Source organism: Puntigrus tetrazona, chromosome 13, assembly GCF_018831695.1.
Source record: "Puntigrus tetrazona isolate hp1 chromosome 13, ASM1883169v1, whole genome shotgun sequence".
NCBI classification, from domain to species: domain Eukaryota; kingdom Metazoa; phylum Chordata; class Actinopteri; order Cypriniformes; family Cyprinidae; genus Puntigrus; species Puntigrus tetrazona.
The window spans coordinates 5,153,133-5,175,445 of record NC_056711.1 but is presented as its reverse complement, the minus strand read 5'-3'; the positions used below and the strand labels follow the sequence as shown (position 1 = coordinate 5,175,445).

General features: G+C 39.9%; 3 protein-coding genes across 6 annotated transcripts; all 3 read left to right on the top strand.

The window, feature by feature from the left end:
• Positions 1 to 6,368: 6,368 nt before the first annotated feature.
• On the top strand, positions 6,369 to 7,535 carry LOC122356801 (G-protein coupled receptor 151). Its single transcript, XM_043255871.1, has one exon. It carries the CDS (start codon positions 6,369 to 6,371, stop codon positions 7,533 to 7,535), a length of 1,167 nt encoding a protein of 388 aa, XP_043111806.1.
• A 2,636-nt stretch (positions 7,536 to 10,171) lies between these two features.
• Positions 10,172 to 16,849, top strand: mavs (mitochondrial antiviral signaling protein). Of its 4 annotated transcripts, none has more exons than XM_043254832.1 (6): positions 10,172 to 10,314; positions 12,832 to 12,897; positions 13,448 to 13,577; positions 13,686 to 13,866; positions 13,950 to 14,626; positions 14,773 to 16,849. In XM_043254832.1, the coding sequence occupies exons 3-6, from the start codon at positions 13,455 to 13,457 to the stop codon at positions 15,532 to 15,534; spliced, it is 1,743 nt and encodes a 580-aa protein (XP_043110767.1). In that variant the 5' UTR covers positions 10,172 to 10,314; positions 12,832 to 12,897; positions 13,448 to 13,454; the 3' UTR covers positions 15,535 to 16,849. The 4 variants fall into 4 exon arrangements, with proteins under 4 accessions (XP_043110767.1, XP_043110768.1, XP_043110771.1 ...); XM_043254833.1 differs by having other exon boundaries at positions 10,255 to 10,343; XM_043254836.1 differs by lacking the exon at positions 10,172 to 10,314 and adding an exon at positions 10,383 to 12,091.
• A 173-nt stretch (positions 16,850 to 17,022) lies between these two features.
• pank2 (pantothenate kinase 2) lies at positions 17,023 to 22,128 on the top strand. The gene is made up of 7 exons (XM_043254837.1): positions 17,023 to 17,411; positions 19,153 to 19,505; positions 19,866 to 20,119; positions 20,205 to 20,381; positions 20,561 to 20,684; positions 20,894 to 21,019; positions 21,101 to 22,128. The coding sequence occupies exons 1-7, from the start codon at positions 17,189 to 17,191 to the stop codon at positions 21,149 to 21,151; spliced, it is 1,308 nt and encodes a 435-aa protein (XP_043110772.1). The 5' UTR covers positions 17,023 to 17,188; the 3' UTR covers positions 21,152 to 22,128.
• Positions 22,129 to 22,313: the final 185 nt, after the last annotated feature.

Genomic DNA, 22,313 nt, shown 5'->3' with positions numbered 1-22,313 from the left:
GGGCAATAGGCCTATATTCTAATGTGCATTGTTACTGAAAGTGATTAATTTTGAAACATGTATATTTATTACAGTTTACTTGTTTCAGTTTATGCTACAGGTTATTAGTTGAGTTTGTAATTTTTGTAATTTTTCTAAAGACTAATTAAAAAACAGACTCTCAGAATGTCCACATACATTTTATTTTTTCTTAGCCACATAGTTATCCATTTATTGTTTTATTTGAGAATATATATATATATATATATATATATATATATATATATATATATATATATATATATATATATATATATATATATATATATATATAAACTATTTTTTTGCATGCATGCATGCACTTTATACACAATGGCTCCTGTTTAGACGACTTTAATATCACTTTATTTTGCCAGACCCTCATAAATGTTACTTTGCACACTCAGTTTTTCAGAGTGCTTGCTCTGTCAGTGTCAAGAGATGCAGCACTGAAAATGTATGTTTTTGAATATGTAAAAAAATAAGGCCTAACGCACAATAAATAAATTAATAATAATATATTTTATCAAAACCCAAGGACACTTTACATGCTAAAAACAAAAATTAAACAAAAAAAAAATGTATAAATGAAAATAACAGTAGAAGAGTAACCTAAAACACATCAATCAGTTATGTAAAAATACATTGTTTTTATCCAAGATTTAAATTAAAATCTAACATGGATATAAATATAAAGATATAAAGTGTCTCAAAATCACATTAAAATTTAAAAACAGTAGCAGACTGTAAATACCAAAGAAAGAAATCGGATTTAATGCAAATAATGGCCTTTAAAATTGAGAATGAAAAGAAAAAGCAACAGATATGTACGAGGCATATTCATGCACACTTTTCCAAGTGTCTCTGTATCATTCTACAACAGATGTCCCTTTAGAATAGATCACTTAATTTCAATCACGACTTATCTTTTGAAAAACAGAAAGAAAGATTAGAGGCCGAATTTGCTTTGGGTTTTTGGACTAACTGTGTCGTGGAGTTTGAATGAGGGTCTATGTTTGAATCATAATGGCCCAATCTGTCAGTGATCTTCAGTGTTTATCTATCAGCTTAGACAAGGCAAATAGACACTTGGGTTTGATCTTGAGGTCCATTGTGATTGGACACCTCAATGAGCAGACACATTTGAGCAGGTTAGAGGTGACGGGTCAAAGGTCGCCGGGTCTGTGGTCATGATCATGGGTGGCATATCCCCACAAACATCATAAATCGTGATCCTCCTGGCCATCTGTGTGCATTTGTGCGTAAGATGACCGGGTATAACAGGAGATAATTGGAAAGGCAAAGCACACACCAACCTTCCTCCTCGTCTCTGTTTCAAGGTCTATTGTCACGGTCGCTGCAAGGTCAAGGGAGATGAACAGCCTTCAGCAAAAAATACCGATTATGTAACTGTTAAAGATTCATTACCCTTGAGCCAAGGAAAAATATTTGGTTAACTGATAAATAGAGACATATAACCGGCAATACAGCAAAACTTTCTTTGAGTCACCTGTATATAAGCTAACCTTTCCTTGCTTTTACTTTTCATCAGAAGTATTCTACCCATGATCATATTGACCCACAGACATGCTTCATTTCGGTGTGACCCTGGATTAAACTCGGGAGCTAATCGAAGAGCGTCTGCAGGTTTAGGTGTGTCATTTGTTTAGTGGGAGGCCATCATCTCCGCGAGCCCCCGCGCCGCATCAAAGCCGAAGGCGAATATCTCTGTGCATTAATCAAAAGGATTTTAGTTCATTTATGAACATGCTCGTCTGGCATCGCCGTTTTAAACTCTGCTTTCTTAATCTGAGGGATCGCCATTGTTTTGGTCTTTGCCCTTGACTGCTGATTGATCTGTGCTCAGACAGGTCAGTAGTGATGCATCTGCTAGCGGTGCGAAGGCTAAACGCCATTAACCTACCTAGCCACGGCCTTCGATTTTCAACTGAGCATAATGCGATGATGTTACTGTTATTAAGATATAATCAAAAGTTAACATTTGTTAAACGGAACTGGGCCGCCTGTGGACAATATATTGGATAAAATATTAGTTAGGTATCATAAACTCTGAATTGTTTCGCTACTTTGGTTTAAGTGCATGGGTTTTGGTGTGCTGCATGGCAACGTGAAAAGCTGACAATGTCTTAGGAAATATTGTTTTTTTTTTTATCGTTGCTCCATTCTATAATCAAAATGTTTCAAAGGAAGTCACGTTTCGTTTTAATTAGTAATTATAGGTTCATCCCGTGCGCTCTATTTACGTTACGCAATTTAGCATTAGCATTAGCGATGTTTTGTGCTTGCAGAGCTGGTTTGCCTCCCCTTTCCTTTCCAAACGACATTCACACAGAATGGAAAACGCAAGATCCATTTCTATACTTTTAGCTTCCACCCCTGTGTGGATATTAATCATATTCACAGCACATCCATCCCGTTCATCTCCCCGCCATCATGCGTATGTAAACAAACCCTAAAGTGTAAGTGTCTGTGCTTCACTGGCGTATTTCTCAACGTCCAGTGCTGACACGGAAGGGGGAAAAATATAAGGGGATAGACATCGGCGTAAATGGCTGCCAGAAAAGCCTCGGCTTGATGTAGGGGACGTGTGAAGCGACGATCGGAGCGCGCCCAAAGAGTTGAGGAAGCGCGCGCGGAGCGCTCAAGGGCGGAAAGCAACAGGAGGGGATTAACACAACGGAGCGCGGGAAATGACATTTAACTTGTTAATATTTCCAGCTTTAGATTAATGATAAATTGTCTATTATTTTTCCGTAAAAGAGCTCGATAAAGCGGGCGTTTGGCCGCGGGCTCGCGAGGCCCAATTAGCGAGGGCCGAGCCGCGCTGAAGACGTGGCGCCGCGCCGCGTCTCGTTTGGGGTAATGACTTCCCAATGAATCTGCTGATTGAAATGTAACTTGCCTGGCCTCGGGCGGGCCGCGAGAAACGGCTAGAACAGAGGCAATCAGAAGATGGTTGGAGACAAAGGACACCCCGCTCCTTACAAATCGGTTCCTCTCCGCAGAGCCGCCGTTGCGACTCCATGCATATATTGGTGAAAAAAAAATACTACGCCATAGACTGCTCGCAGCAAACACGCATTAGCATATTCATAGTAAATATGCAGGCCGTTTACGATAATAAGGTCGGATTATTCAATTCAATGAATGTTAAATAGATGAGCAAATAGTGCATGCGTTATCTACAATGACTTCTATTTATTCTTCATCGCTTCCCAATTGAACCCTTCGTTTCATTTAACTTTTCTCCTTTTTAATTTCAGTCGATTTCTGTTTTTTTTTTTTTTTTTAACCTAACGTCCGGGTTGTGTGCCGAGCAGTTTATTCGCGGGAGAAATCCCGCCCCGCGGCCAGCGCGCGGGATAAGCGCTTTTTTATTATACGCCGCACAGATAACGGGGGAGATTAGCGCGCGAGTGCTATGCATGAAAGTGTGCGCGTGAATCAAGATTTAAAAAAAACAAACAAACAAATGATGCCATTTCCGCGCGCGCGGCGTCCCGCTTGCCCTGCGCGTGCGTAAAGTTTTTAAACTCAGCCCCGGCATCGACAAAGTTTCGGCGACAAATAACCCCCCCAAAACTATAATTAAGCATACCCTATCGAGTCTAGAGCCTGTCAGAATTTCTTGAAAAATAGCCGTGTGTCAGGTTTATCGGACCAGGCTTTGTAGGTGATTTTGACCCCCGCTTATTAAAAGTGTATTTTAAGTAACTTTAAGCGTTACATTAAGTGTGAATGCGACTGGGATATGGAAAAAACGCCGTGAGCTTATAGCTACTTCTGGGTTGAATATTATTGTTCCAAGAACAAATTCACTAATGTGTGAAAAAACTTGACTCGGAGCCATTATATTAACATTAAAAGCTGGGGACGCCCTTCAGAAGACGATGACCCATTCATATAACTATCCACAATAAGCGTTCTTCACATATCTAGCTGTATATTCTCTCTAATTACGTTTTATTATAGTAAAAAGTATTGTTTTTTTCCTTTTTCATCTTTATGGACTTTGGCGCCCTCTTTCGGATTAACATATGCATTACTTTGCTTTCGCAGATTAATGTCTATTTCGTGTCGTTTAAATTCTTACTGATGTATTGGTGTTTGTGCGGTTTGATATTTATTGAACAGGTGCAAAAGGATAAGTAATTACATAATTTTCACATTGCGTAAGAATTAGTTTATTCGCGTTTATCTAAAAAAAGAGAGACGAGTTTATGAATTATTTATAGAAAATAATAAAACATTTAGTTAAACATAAACATTATAAAATCGAACACATTACAAAATAACAATGCTAATAATAACAATAGTAATACTTCACATTCCCAGTTGTTGTTTATGTGTATGAAATTTGTGATTCTATTTGACAATGCAAATAAAAAACAAGATTGTAATATTATATAACTATATTATATTGTAATGCTAAATTATAAAGATGAAGCTAAAAGCCAGGGCGGTCTGCAGTTTCCAGTTTTGTTTTATATTTAAACACTAAGCCGTTTTAGCTGTTATAAACATTGCTACTAATTTAATTTTGTGTTGGTAGCATTGCAGGAGGAGGTCCTGGAGATTCAGTCCCTGCTTACAAGTCACCTTTAATATCAGTCAAGTGAGAAAAGTATCATTAAAATCAGTTCAGATTACAATGCTCCGTATCTTGCATTGGAAAGTAAGTTAACTTTAGCCTTGCAATAGACTAGCCATCCATGCATGGACCGATTGCAGCATCCCCGTGACCCCGGAGAGCAGTTTGCAGAATAAATGGATATATAAAGTTGTTTATCTGTACGTTTGTCTCAGTCAGAGATCATATTTTGACGTTTACTAAATGAATAAGAAAATTCTCAATGATTTCCTGCTGAGGTTTCACTCCATTGAATACGCTGCCCTGATTTTTCACATTGTTTATGTCGGAGAGTGTTATTAAGAGTTCTCTAATGACCCAGGGGCATGCAATGCGTGCGTCTAAAAGCACTGGCTGATAGCAGAGAGAGAAAACAAGATTGTGTGCGTGTGTGTGTGTGCATGTGTGTGTGTGTGTGTGAATGCCTCATCTTCTATAAAAGTTGATCCCTCAAGTAAAAACATTACTTTGCCCGTCCGGGAAATTGTCCAAGAGAAATAAAAATAACCGCTTCGACCGACCTGCGCACATTAAGCGTACATTTTTTATAAAAATCTTTCTTTGTTAGGCATTGCGAGAGCCAAGCCGAGGGCACTATGTCACAACGGGAAGAAAGCACATATACACACTGGCCCAGAAAAAAAGCAGCGTGACTCTATCAACGTACTAATAAAATAAACATATAGGTATACTAACAAGGCACGTTATCGATTATAACTTTAAATACAGTTTCCCCTAACCTAACAGTATATCTATTATGAATTAATCAATATAAAAGAAATAGTTCACATTTTGCTGAACATGTACTCGTCCTCAGGCCTAAGGAAGAAATCTAGCATTACATTCAGATCCTCTGCAGTGAACGGGTGCCATCAGGATCCAAAGAGGCGATAAAACCATCACAAGTGATCCACACAGCTCTAGTCCAACAATTAATGTCTTGCTGTGAAAGAACACGCTTCACGCTTGTAAGAAATATGGACATATGGACATATAGAAATATGGACACACCACACACCATTTACAAGAGAAAACAGCCCAGGGAATGGCCTTTTTCACTGGAGGAAGCATTATTATGGATTATAAACACACATTTTGGCACAGTTAAAGTTAACATGCATTAATGATAGATATGTTCATTGCAAACGTATTTTCCTCAGCTGTTTGGACTCTCATTCCGATGGCACCCATCCACTGCAGAGGACTGTTTGGTGAGAAAATGTCTTCAAATCTGTTATGATAAATACACAAACCCGTGTACACCTTGGATGTCCTGAGGCAGTCACATAAAATATAAAAGTGTGAGCTTGGACACACCACATGGAAGTCATCCTCATCTTGGTTCTCAGTGAGACCTGTACTTGTTTTTGATAATCATCTATTTGTATTTACGACTAATGTTACCGTTTGCAACCGGCAAAACACAACTCGAAAGAAGTAGAAGTACTTTTTCCAGCTGTAGCCGTTGCCTATGTTTGCCGTGGAGAAAAGTGGAGACGCCATTATAAGCTTGGGACGCACAATAGACAGATCTGGGTTTGTGTTTTTTTCCCCTTCAGCTACGATGACGTTGATGCTCGACGACACTGAATGGCATCTCATAAAATATTTGCAATCGAGCGTGCGCCACGGAGGGAGTTCAGCACAGCGAAGCGCGCCCGCACCAGAGTAGCTCCCGCTGCGTCTCGAGGAGTCTGACATGGCCGTGAACGGCACGTTCGTGAGCTTCGACGGCGGCGTTCAACAGTTAGAAGGGGAAGACACCAGACTGATCGTGCCGGCCGTTCTCAGCGCGATCAGCGCGCTCGGGGTCGGTGGGAACGTGCTGGTGCTTGTGGTACTGATCTACGTGTCCGCCAGCCAGGGCGCATCCGAGGCGAACGTGATGCTCGCCAACTTGAGCGCGACCGACTTGATGATGCTCTCCGTGTGCGCCCCGGCGCGCGCGCTCACGTACTACAAGCGCGCTTGGACGCTCGGGCTGCTGGCTTGCAGGACCACGGAGTGGATTCAGCACAGCTGTCTGGCAGTCAAAGCGTTCACGCTGTTAGCCACGAGCCAAGCGCGGCACAACTTTTCCAGTCATCCCAGCGCGCGGGCCAGTTTTCGCCAGAAGAACGTCGCGATCACCTTAACGATCATATGGACCGTCGCGCTCTTGTTTCCGGTTCCCGATATCGTTTTCTCCAGGTTAAAAGAAGAGGGAAATATCAGTCTGTGCGTGTCCGAATTAACTTTTTACTCCCAAGATGCAATGCACGTTTTCAGTAAGATGCTACCGTTGGGCATCTACGTTCTTCCCATCGTCCTCTCTGCCGCATGCCACATCAGGACCATCTTCCTCATCAAACCGACTTCCCACGACGAGTCTCTCCTCGCACGTCAGTACGAGAGCTCTTTGATGTATTTGTGCGTGCTCGCCCTGAACACGCTGACGATGCTTCCCGAGTGGGTCTCTTGGACGTGGACGCGCCACGGATCCGGCGACAGCTGCAAGCCGTCGGCCGGTTTGCTTATTTTCGCTCAGGCGTGCGTTTACCTGAGCAGCATGTTCTTTCCCGCCGTTCTCCTGACCATGCACGTGCCCCTCAGAGAAAGCCTCGGCGATCTGTGCTCACGGTTGGCTTGTCGACGCGATAAGCACGGAGCCAAACTCGAAGGGAACGGGAACGAGATGCGCGCGGCGGTCATGCGGGTGTTGGACGAGCGAGGGTGCGTGGCCGTGATGGAGAGGCGTTCGGACGCGTCCTGTCAAACTCTCCCGGATCTCGAGCACTTCTGGAGCGAGCGCCGAAACACCACAGTCGCGGAGGACAGTGACCCGTTGCCGTGGGAACGGCTGAATCAAAGCAACGTTGAACTCTAACCTTTGGGCTGCGCGGGGAAATCCAGGTTAAGACGCGGAGAACGACAGCTCAACCTTCAAGCTTGTAATAAACTGTGCAGTCATGTATTGACTAAATGTATGTATTGAATATGAAAACCTCTTCTGATTGGCCCGTGTAGCCGCACGAGGCCAAAAAGGTTACCTTTCTTTTTTATGAAGGAAATAATCTTATTTTCACCAGTCTGCTTTGTCTGTTGTATATTTAATTAAAATCTGTTCCGACTCAGAATATGTTTCGCTATGAAATGTTTTAAGTATATGTAAACAATAAAAATATGCTCGAAAATGTGCGTCGTTTGGTCCCTTTTTGGCTGGTTTCAAATGCAAACTAGAGCGTGTCAGGATTTCAAAACTTTTTGAACGTGATTTGTTAAATGTTTCATAGAAATATCATTGCATGCTTCACTTAGATTTTTTCTAAAATCTAAAATCACAAACTATGATACTGTTTGATGTCTTTATTTGTATGCGGTAACAGAAGATGAGATACTGAATGAAGACCCGTGGCCCATAAAAGCACATGAGCATGATCTATCATTGGTCAAGAGCTCCCAGTGGAGGGTGTTTTAGTGTAGTGCTCTATTAGTGCCGCATGAATGATCAGCTTTAGGTGCTTTTGGAAGAGGTGCTTTTAAAAGATCACTGTGCTTTCAACTAAAAGCCTCCTTGGTTACTGACAAAATACCCTCTGACATTTAACAATTTAGGGTGAACATATACTGTGCAATATATAGGACATGAATGAATAAATTCAAGTGTGCATTTTTATAGGATCTCATCGGTTAGGCTCTTTTAAACTAAACTAAGCATACTTTGTACAGCTATCTATCAGCAGCTTGGCGGTAGCACTGTCAAACGAATAATTGCATTCAAAAATGTATTTTTTATTGTTAGAGAATATTTGCTTGTACTGCGTTTACATGTGTGTAGGTGTGTGTATTTACATATGCATATTTACAAAATATACACAGTACACACACACACGCATGTAAACAAAAAGGTTTATTTTGGACACGATTCATCTTGAGTGCTTTCTTTTATTGTTTGCATAGCCTCTGTGAAAGAAGCACGTGATGCCACTAACCCAGTACTGTCACAGTTAGGCTGCTACTGTGCATGAACGAGGAAACGAACGAGATCCACATCCACAGTCTTTATTTCACAATTATTATTATTATTATTATTATTATTATTACTATATTATTATTATTATTATTCCTGATAGCCAGGAGTGCGCCGGTGCAGACAATTCAAGCACACTTAATACTGAATATAACGAGGGGATAAACTAACACACCTGTAAACAAATGAACACCACGAGAACAGGAACTCAAATATAAGGCATAAGGAAATGAAGGGAAAAAAAACACAGGACTGTAATACACAAGTGTATTCACAATGTCTCTGCCAAAAGCATTTACAACTCAATATTACATATTTACTTTAGACTCAGAGAGTGTGAAAAAGAATGATTTAAAAAGTACAGTTCTGCATTTACTGATTCAGTTAAATGTAAGGCCTGTGATTTACATGCCGAAGAACTCTGTGGATACAGCGCCATCTACTGGAATTTTTGAGAAATCTACACCATCTCAAAACATTCTGTGATTTGTTAAAGGTTTCATATAAATATCATCGCATGCTTTGAATTGGCCACTGATATTACATACGCGAGGGCACTTGTATATAGTATATTTTTGCAACATAATTAAGTGTATTAATATTATTTCTGCAGCATATTTTTATTTTCTTTGGATGACAAAGTATCTCCTTTTCCGTTTCTACCAAGGCTCTTTTTTATTTTAGAAAGCGGCACAAAATAGGATCGCTCTGTAGCATTTACACAGCAAATTTTATAGCATTTATTTTATGTTAATAAGGCTAATATGTGTTGGCAAACCATGCTGTTAACTTAATACAAAGACTTACATAAAACTCGGAATATTTTCCCAGTACTTTCCCAGAGGCTCTCCTCGTGGTATTGTTTAGATTAGTAACGTAAATCTCCAAAAAATATATAATTTTTTTGGAAGTAGACATCACTTCTTTCTGTCGTGACTGCAGACGTGCACGTACGTAAGGTAACGCGCATGTCTGAGAACGCGCGCGTCTGCGCAGTGCACGCGGTTGAACGCGCAGCTTGCGCGTGCTGCATGTAACTCTAACTGAAAAATGGCATAAATACTGTTGAAATTAGAAACATTCAGTGTTTATACTTTTTATGGCAACACCACCGAGTCACAAAAGCGGCGGCTCGAGTGTCTCAGACGATCAAATAAACTCAAGTAGCCTGTGGCACGTGCAGGACGTAGCATATCCCTCCCTCAGAGTTTATCAGCTTTCAGTGGCGTCTCTATCGTTCTTTACAACTGCCGTATCTTTAACTGCTGTATAATTAAATGGGTGACCATGCATTTCAAAGTCTACCCGATCTAGGATACTTTTATATAAGTTTTATTTTCGACACCACGGCGTGTCCCCTACGCCCCTGCTGCACCTGCCAACACATTCATACAAATGTTGCTGCTTGTGGTTTTTAAACTGCAAGGCGATATTCCAAAATGTTTTTGTAACACGGAAATATGAGAATTCAGTGGCGTAATGTTGTAACAAGTTTGATACACGGTTCTGAGATCCAATGAAAAAGGCAAACGGCGTGTGATGCCAGGGGAGGGTTGTGCTTTGAACGGAAGACGTGCATATCGAAAGTCAGCGTTCAATCTGCGAAGGACCTCTCAGACTGACCTTCCTCCAAAGGGTGAGTTCAAACACCCTAACATTTCTACGGTGCGTTAGTTAAGACCTTACTTGATGTCTAATGTCTATCTTGCGCACTTGCTCGAGCGAACCGGTAAAGTTAGGCGACGACTTTATTTACAAACGGGCGGACTGTCTCTTGTAGGCTATTACTTAAAACAAAGTAAATAATTAATTAATTAATTTGAGATGTTTAAATGCGTATTTTGTATGTTTTCATTGTCCTGACGGCCTTTAAAAAAGCATGCTCAGATGTTTTCGCCGAACTCTTCGTAGTCACTTTTGTACGGGATTCAGATATTGCTCTTTGTCGTTATACTTCATCGTTTACGCCAAGCACGACGCATCGCACGCTTTAAAGTAACGTGCTGCCTGTATATCAAGACTTCCCGGGCACCTCGAAGTACTCGCTTTGACAGGTCGTTTAGAGGACATTCCTCGGGAGAGCAGGTTTGCCAGTCAAGCGTCTGTCATTGTGACCTCAACCTCGTGCTTTAAACCCTATAATAATTTATTAGAAACCGTGAATAGTCTTGGGCTCGGCTGGCTGCACATTAGCTCCGAGGAAGGACAGCACCTGCCTTCCTGTCGAGTTTTAGTGTGGCTTATGACAGTAAATGAACCCTTGTGTCTGTTATCGTTCAAGATGACAGACAATAACTCCGCTCCAGTTCAACTAACTCATGTTTGACCTTTAAGGGAGGTGAACTATGGATTAACCTGCAGTGCCTTAGTTTAGAAGAGCAGTACTGTCATTGTATCTGACAACAGATTATAATTTCTGAGCTGTTTAAGTGAAAACAGACTAAGATTCTGATTAAAAACCGTCTCTGGATTTAGGTCTTTCTCTTTGGCATGAGATTGAAGACTAGATCTTTGTTAATGCTTTACATGTGCGCGGATGCAGGTGAGGTTTGTGTGACTTTTCTCAGTCGTGTCTAAGGTAAGACTGGACTGAACTTTTTTTTTAGCTGGTTTGGTTAAGATGGCTTTAGGCCATCGTTTAGTTTGAATACATGACTAAATTTATAGTTCTCATAGTAGAAAGAATAAGCCTAAATGCTTATGTTTAAATATTTAACAATGTATTTTTATGAATTGCGCGGTATAAATGCCTGTACAAAGCAATATATTTACTATTTTTCTATTATGCAGTTTATGTAAAATGGTATTAAACATTAAAAGTAATTAATTTGGACAAGAGCAGCAATGAATAGCAATGAGTAGATGTCATGGTAGCCACACAAAAAAAAAAAAAAAGTTGTATGGAGTGTATTGAATATAAATATTTCAAGTGAATAGCCGAACGCGTCAAATAACATAGTAATCCATTGAAAAGCAGGACTTCGCTGTAGGTTTTTGCCATTTTACAGTTTTGTACACGATTGCCGTCCTTCAGGGAACAGCAGATATATGTGTAACAGAACATACTGAGGGAAAGAAAATCAATGGTTGCAGAACATCAGTAGTTTTCTGCTTTGATCTTTGGAGATCATTTATTTTTCAACCAGTAGGGTAATAGTTCAGTTTTGTAATACCGTACAGAAATACTGAAGTATTCACCCGTGTCACAATCACTTACAGCTGCGATGTGTTGTGTTAGATGATAGGTCTACTGTAGATCATTTAAAGCGCAAATTATTTAAATGTGCTACAGTAACTTTTTACTTATTATGAATATGAATGATTTTATATGTCGCAAAAGTTGATACGCAGAGCTCCAAATCAGGTTGTGGAATCACACCAGAAGACCACACAGACGCAGGTTTGCAATCTAGGTACACTTTGTTTCATTCATTCGCAAGTTAATATGTTTAAATCAAATTACAAATATACCGCACATGAAGATTAGAATGCATATTAAGTGAATAGTATCAAATGTGTCCACAGGAAAGCAGCTCTGATCCGTCTTTTACCAAAGGAAAAATGTATGCCATTATTACATGACGGCATGATTTAAAAATAGTTTTAATAAAACTTTTCGATCAAGAACATTAAACAGTTACATTATACAGTCAAACCAAAAACAGACAAAGCTGTATAATGTAGGCCAGTTCTCCTGTGAGTTTGGGAGAGAATGTGAATCAGCAATGCATTAGACATAACTGGTTTGACACATGTTTTGAAAAATGTAGAGCAGATATGAGGGATGCCCATTCAGGGACATCCCCTGTATTGATGAGTCAGTGTTAAAAAATGATGTAAAATCTGCTTTAACTTCATCATATCCAAACATTTATGTCACGACAGTTATCTCAAATCCATTTCTGTTCCATCTGTTGTTTGAAAGTGTTTTCTAATGAAAGCAAAATGGAAACTTAAGGGTTTCTCCCAAATTCTCATGCGTACACCAGTTTTCACTTTCACTTTCAGAACCTCCCACATCCAGAAGTGCTGAAGCAGGATGGATTATATAAGATGATGCAATCACACTTCTAGCCCTGTCGGTAGACCGCACTCTGCCTAGATGATTATCTAACATTATATATTCATTGATTTTCTCTCCTTCTTTTCCCAGGTCTGATTTGGAGTCCAGATTCAGGGACACAAAGAAAAGGCTGTCGAATTTTACTACTTAAAGCAGGTAGCATTTTTTGAAGTAGGCTTATGTGTGTTTATTTAGTGCAGGTGTGTCCAGTCCTGCTCCTGGATGACAACTGTCCAACACAGTTTAGCTCCAATCCCAATTAAACACACCTAAACAAGTTAATTAAGGTCTGTCTTGGCATACGAGGCTGCATTCCGTTTCATTTTTACATTTGCAAACTTCCTTCAGCAGAAGAATCCCTACTGACATTTTGTTTATATGAAAAGACCCTTGACCCTACGATTCTGAGGGAGCAAGTTTCATATATACACTCCAGGTCACTCCACAGACCGTACAAGGACTTAGGACGCTCCAGTTCTGCCCACTGAACACTCATGTAACATAATTAATGACATACATCATTTCATAAAAAAGGGCATAAAAAAATGACTGGAAAGCAGCCCTAGGTGTGTTCAGGTAAGTTGGAACTAAACTTTGCAGACAGTCAGCAGCCCTCCAGGACCATGTTTGGACACCCCTGATTTTGTGTGATTAATACCAATACAGCATTAAATAACACATTTTTCTGTCATTCTCTCTTTATAAGTGCAAAAATGTCATTTATACGTGAGCAGTTTTATAACGAGGCAATAAGGCCAAATTTGGCTCGTTTTTCATCAACGGTCAAAGTGAGAGATATCTTGCCTCACCTGTCATGCCTCACAATCACTGATAGGGTAAGCAGTGCTCCATTTAAATACCAATACCATCTCGATTATATCTGGGTATGCTAAAGTAAAAGGCTTAGGTATTTTTGTTTTGTTCACTAATTTGTTTTTTTGCAGGAAGAGGTTGAAGCAAAGAGAGAAACTTCTGGAAACTTCACTGCTATGCAGATACTTCTGGATAATCTACGTAGACGCGAAAAATGGCCTGATGAGTTCATCACTGCACTCCGGAACTGTGAACACAGGGAACTAGCTGATGAGATGAGCGCCATTTATGACAGGATCAGGGGCATCACAAGTAAGAGCTTTGCTGCTTGTGTTCAAAGCATATTATGAAAAGGAGGAATGATATTTTATGTATGCCTTTTTCTTCATCTATAGATAAAGCTTCTCCTGCACCCAGAACAGCACCTGCTCCAGCTGTTTCTCACACTTCACCTGGTTCCACAACAACCAAAGAGACGGTTCATGCAGTCCCAGCAACCGCACCTCCTCTGCTGATTACACCCTCAGGTGCAGCCCCAGAAAGTTCAACAGTCCCTTCCAACAATGCAGACCCAGAACCATCCCCTGCTCCTGTTAAACCTCCAACTTCAATTCCAGCACCCTCTCCTGAACCAGTTTCCCCACCTGATGTGGCACCTCCCGTTTTAGCTCCTTCCCAAGCACGTCCCTCTCCCGAAATCTCAGTTTCTGAAGTGTCTTTACCTGTTCCAACCCTCACTGGGGCAGCTGAGAACAAAACACCTGCTTTAGATAGTTCTGATGGCTTGGCTTTAATGGACCAAACCACTATTTCCTTATCAACTGGTGAAGCTCTCCCCTCCATCTCTAGTGCTCAGACATTCTCCTCAGACACACCTACTCCTCAAAGCCAAATAACAAAGCCTAATACCACCTCCCAGACATCTCAGAAGTCAAAGAAGACCCAGGTGCCAACAAGAGACAAATATATTGACATTTCTGAGAGGCTCCCTGTTCAAGACTCTAATCCCCCATTGAGAATGGAAATGACATTTCAGGAGCCGGAAGAGATCTCTGACCCAACTGCAACTGAGGTAATGCTCAACCCAAAGCACTTCACTGTTGCTCTTAAGCAAATCTGTGACATAGCAAGTTCATTATTAAAAGGATCTGGTCAACTCTATTTCACATTTTTCTATTGGTTAATCTGTTGTTTTGTGACAATCTGTTTTCTCTGCAGGTGGTTCAGCAGAACAACACTGTTGGATTGCCAGTTTTTAAAATTGCTCCAACAAATTTTACCACAACAGCTCAGGCAACATCTTCTGCACCTGCTGAGGTAGATATGCACTCTCCCTCATCGATCGACCAGGAATATTTCAGCAAGCCTGGTGTTCTTCACCCATCAGAACCACAGCAGAACAGAGTAGAAATCTTTCCTGAGGAGCCTTGCTCAGTGGTTTCAGATGATTTGGAGATTAGCAACGCAACAGTCCCTTCCACAGAACCTGAACAGTCTACTAGACTTGCAGACCAGAACTCCGCTTCCTCTTCTTGCCTTGATTCTGCCACTCAGTCCTTTCAGGATCCTCCAAACAATGCTGCTCCCTTGATCCATAACCAGCCTGAGGAGGACCACTATGAATCTTTCTGTGGGAGTCATACAGAGGAAAATGTAATCCAGTTTGCGGAGGAGCCATCTGCTGAAAATATGAATGGTCAGCCACCAAGCATGCTGCAACGCAAAGCCATCTCTGAGGACCAGCATACCCTGAATGATGTTGGCACAGAAAATACATTTTATCTTTCTGAGCCATCTGGGCATGACAGTACGAAGTCAACCAGTATCAACGTTCAAGAGGAAGAATCCAGTGCTGCTAGGGAAGAGCAGAGAGAAGAGGGGCGCCCACAGTTATTCAGTATAATCAACTTCCACCTTTTTGCTGCTGCAGGGATTGGTCTTTCTGCTGCTTTCTTGGCCTGGAAGTTCAGCCACAAATGAAATTTTTGCCATCATGTAGTCTTGTGTTTGCATGAAATCCCTATGATTTTCTTTTTCAATGAAACACATAGGGATGTTAGTAAAATTTCCAGGCTGCTCTTTTCCATAAATAACAGTGGACAGTAACTGGTGCGGAAGAAAAGGATCAAACACAACAAAATTAGTCCCTGGGAGGTTTGTGCTATATACCAAGTCTTCTATAATCATTCGATAGCTTGCTATGAGCAACTGTCTGAGATGTTAGCTGTCCAACATGATATCTTGCCACACTCTTTAGTGGTTTTATCCTTATGTATGTAATCATGGTTTGCCACGTGCCTTACATAAATATGCCCTGTATGCCAGGGCCGATAGGGAATTTGACAGTTGCGTCTGTTTCACCAATAAATGTATTATCATGGAGCTTTAAAGTAATTTGTATCACCCAGTTTGATTGGCATTACATTACACAACAATTAGATGTATATGCGATTTGTAAAAAGGTTGCAAGAATACATCCTTTGTGCTTCAGACCATGAATATAAGGAGCTACTGCATAACCTATTGGACATTTATGGAAAACTCATTTTTTTGGAGCGTATTACTTGGGCTGGACAATTTCTCCAACTCCTTTCTTAAGGAACTGTTTCTCCCATATTTTCTGGGTTGTTGGACCCCTATAAGAGCAAAAATCAAATGTGTTCTAATGCCTGCTATAAGAGGTACCTATAGTGGAGTAACTGTTAAAATAGATTAAGCTAAATGCAAACATAACCAAGTGGCTCACGGCCGAAGATCATATTGTTAATATTGCTTATATGTAAGTACTGTAGCTTTAAGTCCAGTGCACAACAGTAATCTGTAGTTAAAAAATATTGTACGCTGTGTTCTACGTATATTTTTTAGTTCACACATTCTCTAAGATTCAAACTTGTGTCCTTCTGGGTTGATAGCGGACTGCAGAAACAACACAAGATTCATGCTATTAGCATCAAGTTATCTATGTAAGGGTAAACTGCTACATGAACACTGTAAATGACTGAATGAATTACTTGCCCACTTTAAATGTAATTCATGTGTCATTTTTAATCAGCAACTGCACTTTATCCACACTTTTTGATGTGAAATGATTTAACCTGATTTTAATTGCACTTTGTGTGTTAATCCTGATCCTTTAAGTATTTTATCTGGGCCTGTGTTTGCTACATACTGTATTTCAGGGGAATATTTATACTGGCGCTAAACAGTTTTGCTTTCTTGTACTGCTCCGTCTTGATCATTCACAGTCCATAATGGTTTCCAGGAATGTTTCAGAAATAAAATGTCCTACCTTGAGTGTTTCTGGTCAGTCTGAGCGTAAAAAGGCGGTAAACGTCGTGAACAAATGATGCTTGTGGCGTTGTTATGTGAAGCGCGCCATCTACTGTCGAAGAAAACGTGATTGCCAATAAGGGAATGGACGAAGCAAACCGAGAACCTGATTGGCTCGTTGCGATTTCATTTGACAGGAGAAGAGCATTCATTGGCAATCCGAGTAACTTCTTGTGTTGTAAACACAGCGACGTAAACATTTTGCACGAAGATGTGAATGACATTATGAAACGCAGACTATGCGTTTATATAACTGCGCTTTTCAGATTAACAACCGATGTAGAGATTTTTAGTTAAAGACATAATGGAGCTGAACGGCTTCCACTGCGACGGCGAGGGATGTGCGGAGGAGCAAGAAGAAGAGCCGCTCGGGCTGCCTCGGTCAAAGGCGGAAACTTCATGTAGCATAGCTGCTACAGCGGGTGCGGACGGCGCAGCGGCCGGCTGCAGTGCGCTGCGAGAGCGGCCGATGTCAAAATCGACGCCGGCGCTGCTGAGGCTCGATTCGCTGAAAAAGAACAGGCCGCGTAGGTGAACCATCTTGTTATGGCGCTAGGTAACAGGGTTAACGGAGCCGATGCCACGGTGAAATCACAGTGACAAAATGTCTTATATATATATATATATATATATATATATATATATATATATATATATATATATATATATATATATATATATATAAATTAATCAAACTAATAGACTTACGTTTTATAGCTACCTTTGTCTTTTTGCCCTCGTGGTTGGCATCATATTACTTACTAATATAAAAAATCATAATATACACGAAACATGTAAATGTTTAGTCGATAGATATTGTTAGCATTAAACGTAATACAGTACATATGGCATCACATTAATATCATAGTCTATTTTACATTTGATCGATTTAATAATAAGCACTTAAGATTTTCTTCAGGATCTTCAAAAGGCGAACCAGCACTGTAGTACAATAGTACAGAGTAATAACATTTAATAACCAAATATGTAACATTTAAGCCTATGACACTTTTTTTTTCTTCTCAATTTTGTTGTGTTGTCCATAAGCGCAACCATTATGCAGCTATTGTGTAGGGAGTAATATCTGTTTTTGGTTAGAACCCTGTTGTGTGTTTGAATTCATAACTCAAGTCATTCTTGAGAAGTGGGGCAAATCTAAAAAAATAAAAATAAAAACTTTGTACTCGGACAAAATAAACTACATGTATCTTATATGTACTCAGCTACTGAGCTATGCTTTGATTCAACCTCCCAACCGTTCTCTTTTTTTGAACAAAATGCGCTGTTTACCTTGGACTTTGTAATAAAATTGTAACTTTATCTTTAAAAGCATTCAAGATGTTTTTAACATTTGAAAACACATCGTCCTGTCAGCGGACAGATTTTCACATGTGGCCAACAATTGCACAACAAATATATAATATAGCAATTATATTTTATCAAAATATTCATCTGACGAAGGTGACGAAAACCTGAATTTGTAGTCATTTAAGCATTAAATACATAAAATCAATTATAGTGTTAAAACAGTGACTATTATTTTTTTAAATCAAGAATCACATTTAAGTATTTTTATGTATCACTGGAACACAATGGTGTTGACAAATTTGCCATTTCGTTCACAAAACAAGTAAGAGTTCATATAGTAGCTTCAGGAGAATAAAATGAAATAAATATTTGGAAGATGATGGTGACATAGTTGTCACGCAGGAAATATTAACATTAGGATTTAAAATCTATTCTAAATCTATAAAAACATCACTGTACTCTGCAGAGGTGAACTGTGACAAGGGGGTCCATTAGAGTGACAGCTGCCCCTGATATTACCTGACTTTATTACATTGTAATGATGGTGTTGACAAAAAGTGGGGACACAATTTTAAAACCTTATGAAACATGCATGTGTCACTGAAAAACAAGCTTGCTTTGATGTGTAATGCTTTTCATAATACAAAGTAATTAATTATGATTTAATTTAATTAATTATTCTGGACACATTTAAAATTGTAATAGCAGTTGCACTTGCTGGACCTGTTTTGTCCCGTGTCTCAAGAATGACTGAACTCTGTTACTTTTTTAATGCATTATATATTGTAGTTAATGTTTATTGTTTATTGACTCGCAAAGTTACAATAATTGCTACTAGGGCAGATAATAATAATTAAACTATTTAGAAATATCTCAGATTTTACTTACAGGGCTGAAAATGTGCTGACCGCAATGGTAATGAGCTTAATTCATATTTATATGAATATATATGGTCCCTAGCTTTCCCATGGTTTGGCATGGACATTGGTGGCACATTGGTGAAGCTGGTCTACTTTGAGCCCAAAGACATTACAGCAGAAGAAGAACAGGAGGAGGTGGAGAGTCTGAAAAGCATCCGCCGCTACCTCACTTCACACACCGCCTATGGCAAAACAGGCATACGAGATGTTCACCTGGAGCTCTCTGACCTCACCCTTTGGGGCCGCAAGGGCAACTTGCACTTCATCCGCTTTCCCACGCACGAGCTGCCTGCCTTTCTGCAGATGGGCCGAGACAAGCACTTCTCCAGTCTGCACACCACCCTCTGTGCCACTGGAGGTGGTGCGTTTAAATATGAAGATGACTTCCGTACGGTGTGTCCAAGCTCGCATTGCTGCAATTACATATATATGCAAAATTAAGATGGCCAAATGGATCCTCTGCAGTGAATTTGTCCAAACAGCTGATAAAAACACCCAGCTTTTGAAGTAAAAAACTGATCATTAAGATGTTTTAATTTCATAACACTTATACAAATAAAATCAGCTTCCATAATCCATAATCCAGTTTTTATCAGCTATTTGGACATCCAGGGTCCAATTGTGAACAAGTGATGTAAATGGTACATTTCTCCACACCTGTACCTATTTAAGAAACTCATCTACGTCTTGAATGGTCTGAAGTCGATCTGTTTCTTTAATTAATTGGTTCTCTGCTGGTCTTTTCTCTCTTAGATGGCCAATCTGCAGCTGCTGAAGCTGGATGAGCTTGACTGCCTGATAAAGGGGGTTCTCTACATTGACTCAGTGGTCTCGAGTGGTCAGCCTGAATGTTACTATTTTGAGCATCCAACAGACCCTGAGCGCTGTGAGCAGAAGGCATACAACCTGGAGAACCCCTATCCTCTGCTGCTTGTCAACATTGGCTCTGGTGTCAGCATACTGGCTGTATATTCCAAAGACAACTACAAACGTGTCACCGGTACCAGGTTGGTCATGACTTTATAATATTTCAACAGTTTAACAAAATAAATGGGCATTTTACTGTAAAGCTATTCTAACATTTTCCCCTAGTCTTGGTGGTGGTACATTCCTTGGGCTGTGTTGCCTGTTGACTGGATGCTCCACCTTTGAGGAGGCATTGGCAATGGCCACAGAAGGGGAGAGTACACGTGTAGATAAACTAGTCAGAGACATCTATGGTGGCGACTATGAGCGATTTGGCTTGCCAGGATGGGCCGTTGCCTCCAGGTATTCATGAATTCAGGATTTTTTAATAAACAGAATAGAAATCGTTTTTTTGGTCAATTTAATGCATGCCTGACGATTGAAAGGTTTTGTTTATGTAAACAATTTCATTGTTATACCTCATATAACACTGGTATTGTTTTATAGTGTTTCTGATAATATGTGTGTTTTTTCTTTTGTAGCTTTGGGAACATGATGTGCAAAGATAAGAGAGACTCTGTCTCCAAGGAGGATCTGGCAAGAGCAACACTTGTCACCATCACCAACAACATTGGCTCAATCACGCGCATGTGTGCACTTAACGAGGTACACATGCACATCCACACTTTAAATCACCAGTATATTGTCCTTGCCCTTGTCTGTCAGCCTCTTTACGGTGCTGCCTTGTGGAATCTGGATCAAGCAGCATTGTACAGGGCTATGAGAGACCAGGCGCCAATCAGCTCTTTGGAAACTCCTTTTAAAAGAATGACATTTTCGGAAACCAGTGCTCATTATGAGTTTCTTCCATTTAGAACATTCAAAGAGTGGTATTTGTTGGGAACTTTCTGCGAGTAAACACATTATCCATGAAACTCCTCGCTTATGCTTTGGACTACTGGAGCAAAGGACAACTCAAAGCCCTGTTCCTGCGACATGAGGTGTGTGAGTCTTTTGAATTCTTCCAAAGCTAAAAAATATCTAAACAAATCACTTAAAGGTGTTTTATTTGTGTTTTTCAGGGTTATTTTGGTGCGGTTGGTGCACTTTTGCAGTTACCAAACCCATCCTGATCTGCTATTCAATCAAGAGTTTTACAGACGGAACATTTTATGCAAACAGACCAAATTGCCTTCCAATATCAGACAATGTCCTCAACTAGGCAGACCGAGGTCTGACATCTTATAAATACTAAAACTATGGTAACATTTCTTAATAATATGCTATATAGTCAGGTTAAACAATCAGAATTAAATATACGTCTATACTAGTTTAAGGAATTACTGCAAACATCGGAATGGTTTAGAGCCTAAAAACATATCTTATGTAAAAACAACCATTTGATATGAGATCTGATACATGGCTTAAATCCCAATCGGGTGATTAGACATCATTTATAATGTGTCAGCTGCCATCTTATACTCTACTATCATTATTGGCTATGATCCGATGCTGCATCAAGCAGAAATACAGTGACTGAAACATGTATTATTTATGTAATAATTATGGTACATTGCACTATTTTGGGCACTATATCATTATTTACTCAAAGCAAGCTGATAAGCACTTTTTTGCTCATTTTGCTCTCTTGTTTATGTAACTGATGCAACACAAATGCAAAATTACAAAATATATGTTTTCCGTTGTAATCATAGTGAGGTCAGAATCTGATTTAAGGAATGTTATGAAGCTCGTATTATGTTTGTAGAGAAACAGTGTTGTTTTGACTTTTTTTTTGCGTAACTGTGAGAGAGAAAAGGACCAGGTAAAACTTTGACCTATTTTCAGGGAGGGGAACAAAAACAAAAACTTTTACACTGTGGATAAATCTCCCCTTCAAACCTGAGAACTGTTTTCTATTGCCTTCTCTTTATAGTCTATCTTACTTGCTTATTGCTCAAGTCTGTATAAATAATAGACAGTTTGTTCCCTCTTCAGCAAATAAGAAGTGCCTTGCCTTTTGTGTTTGAAACATGGAAAACAGGTATTGTTCTTCAACAAAAACAAATTGTAATTTTTTTAAAATAAATAAATCATATAAATTACAATACACCAAGGCTTCTTCGTGCTTTTGACATGCAGGAACAATGGCCTGATTCGTAAAAATCGTACATTTTAACAGCAGCACCTTATTTTTTCATATAATATTCCAGCAGACTTCACGAAGATCAGAATCCCCCAGCGTGTATTTTTTGCAAACGTAGAACGTGCCCGAGCAGAAGAACGTTCCGTTAT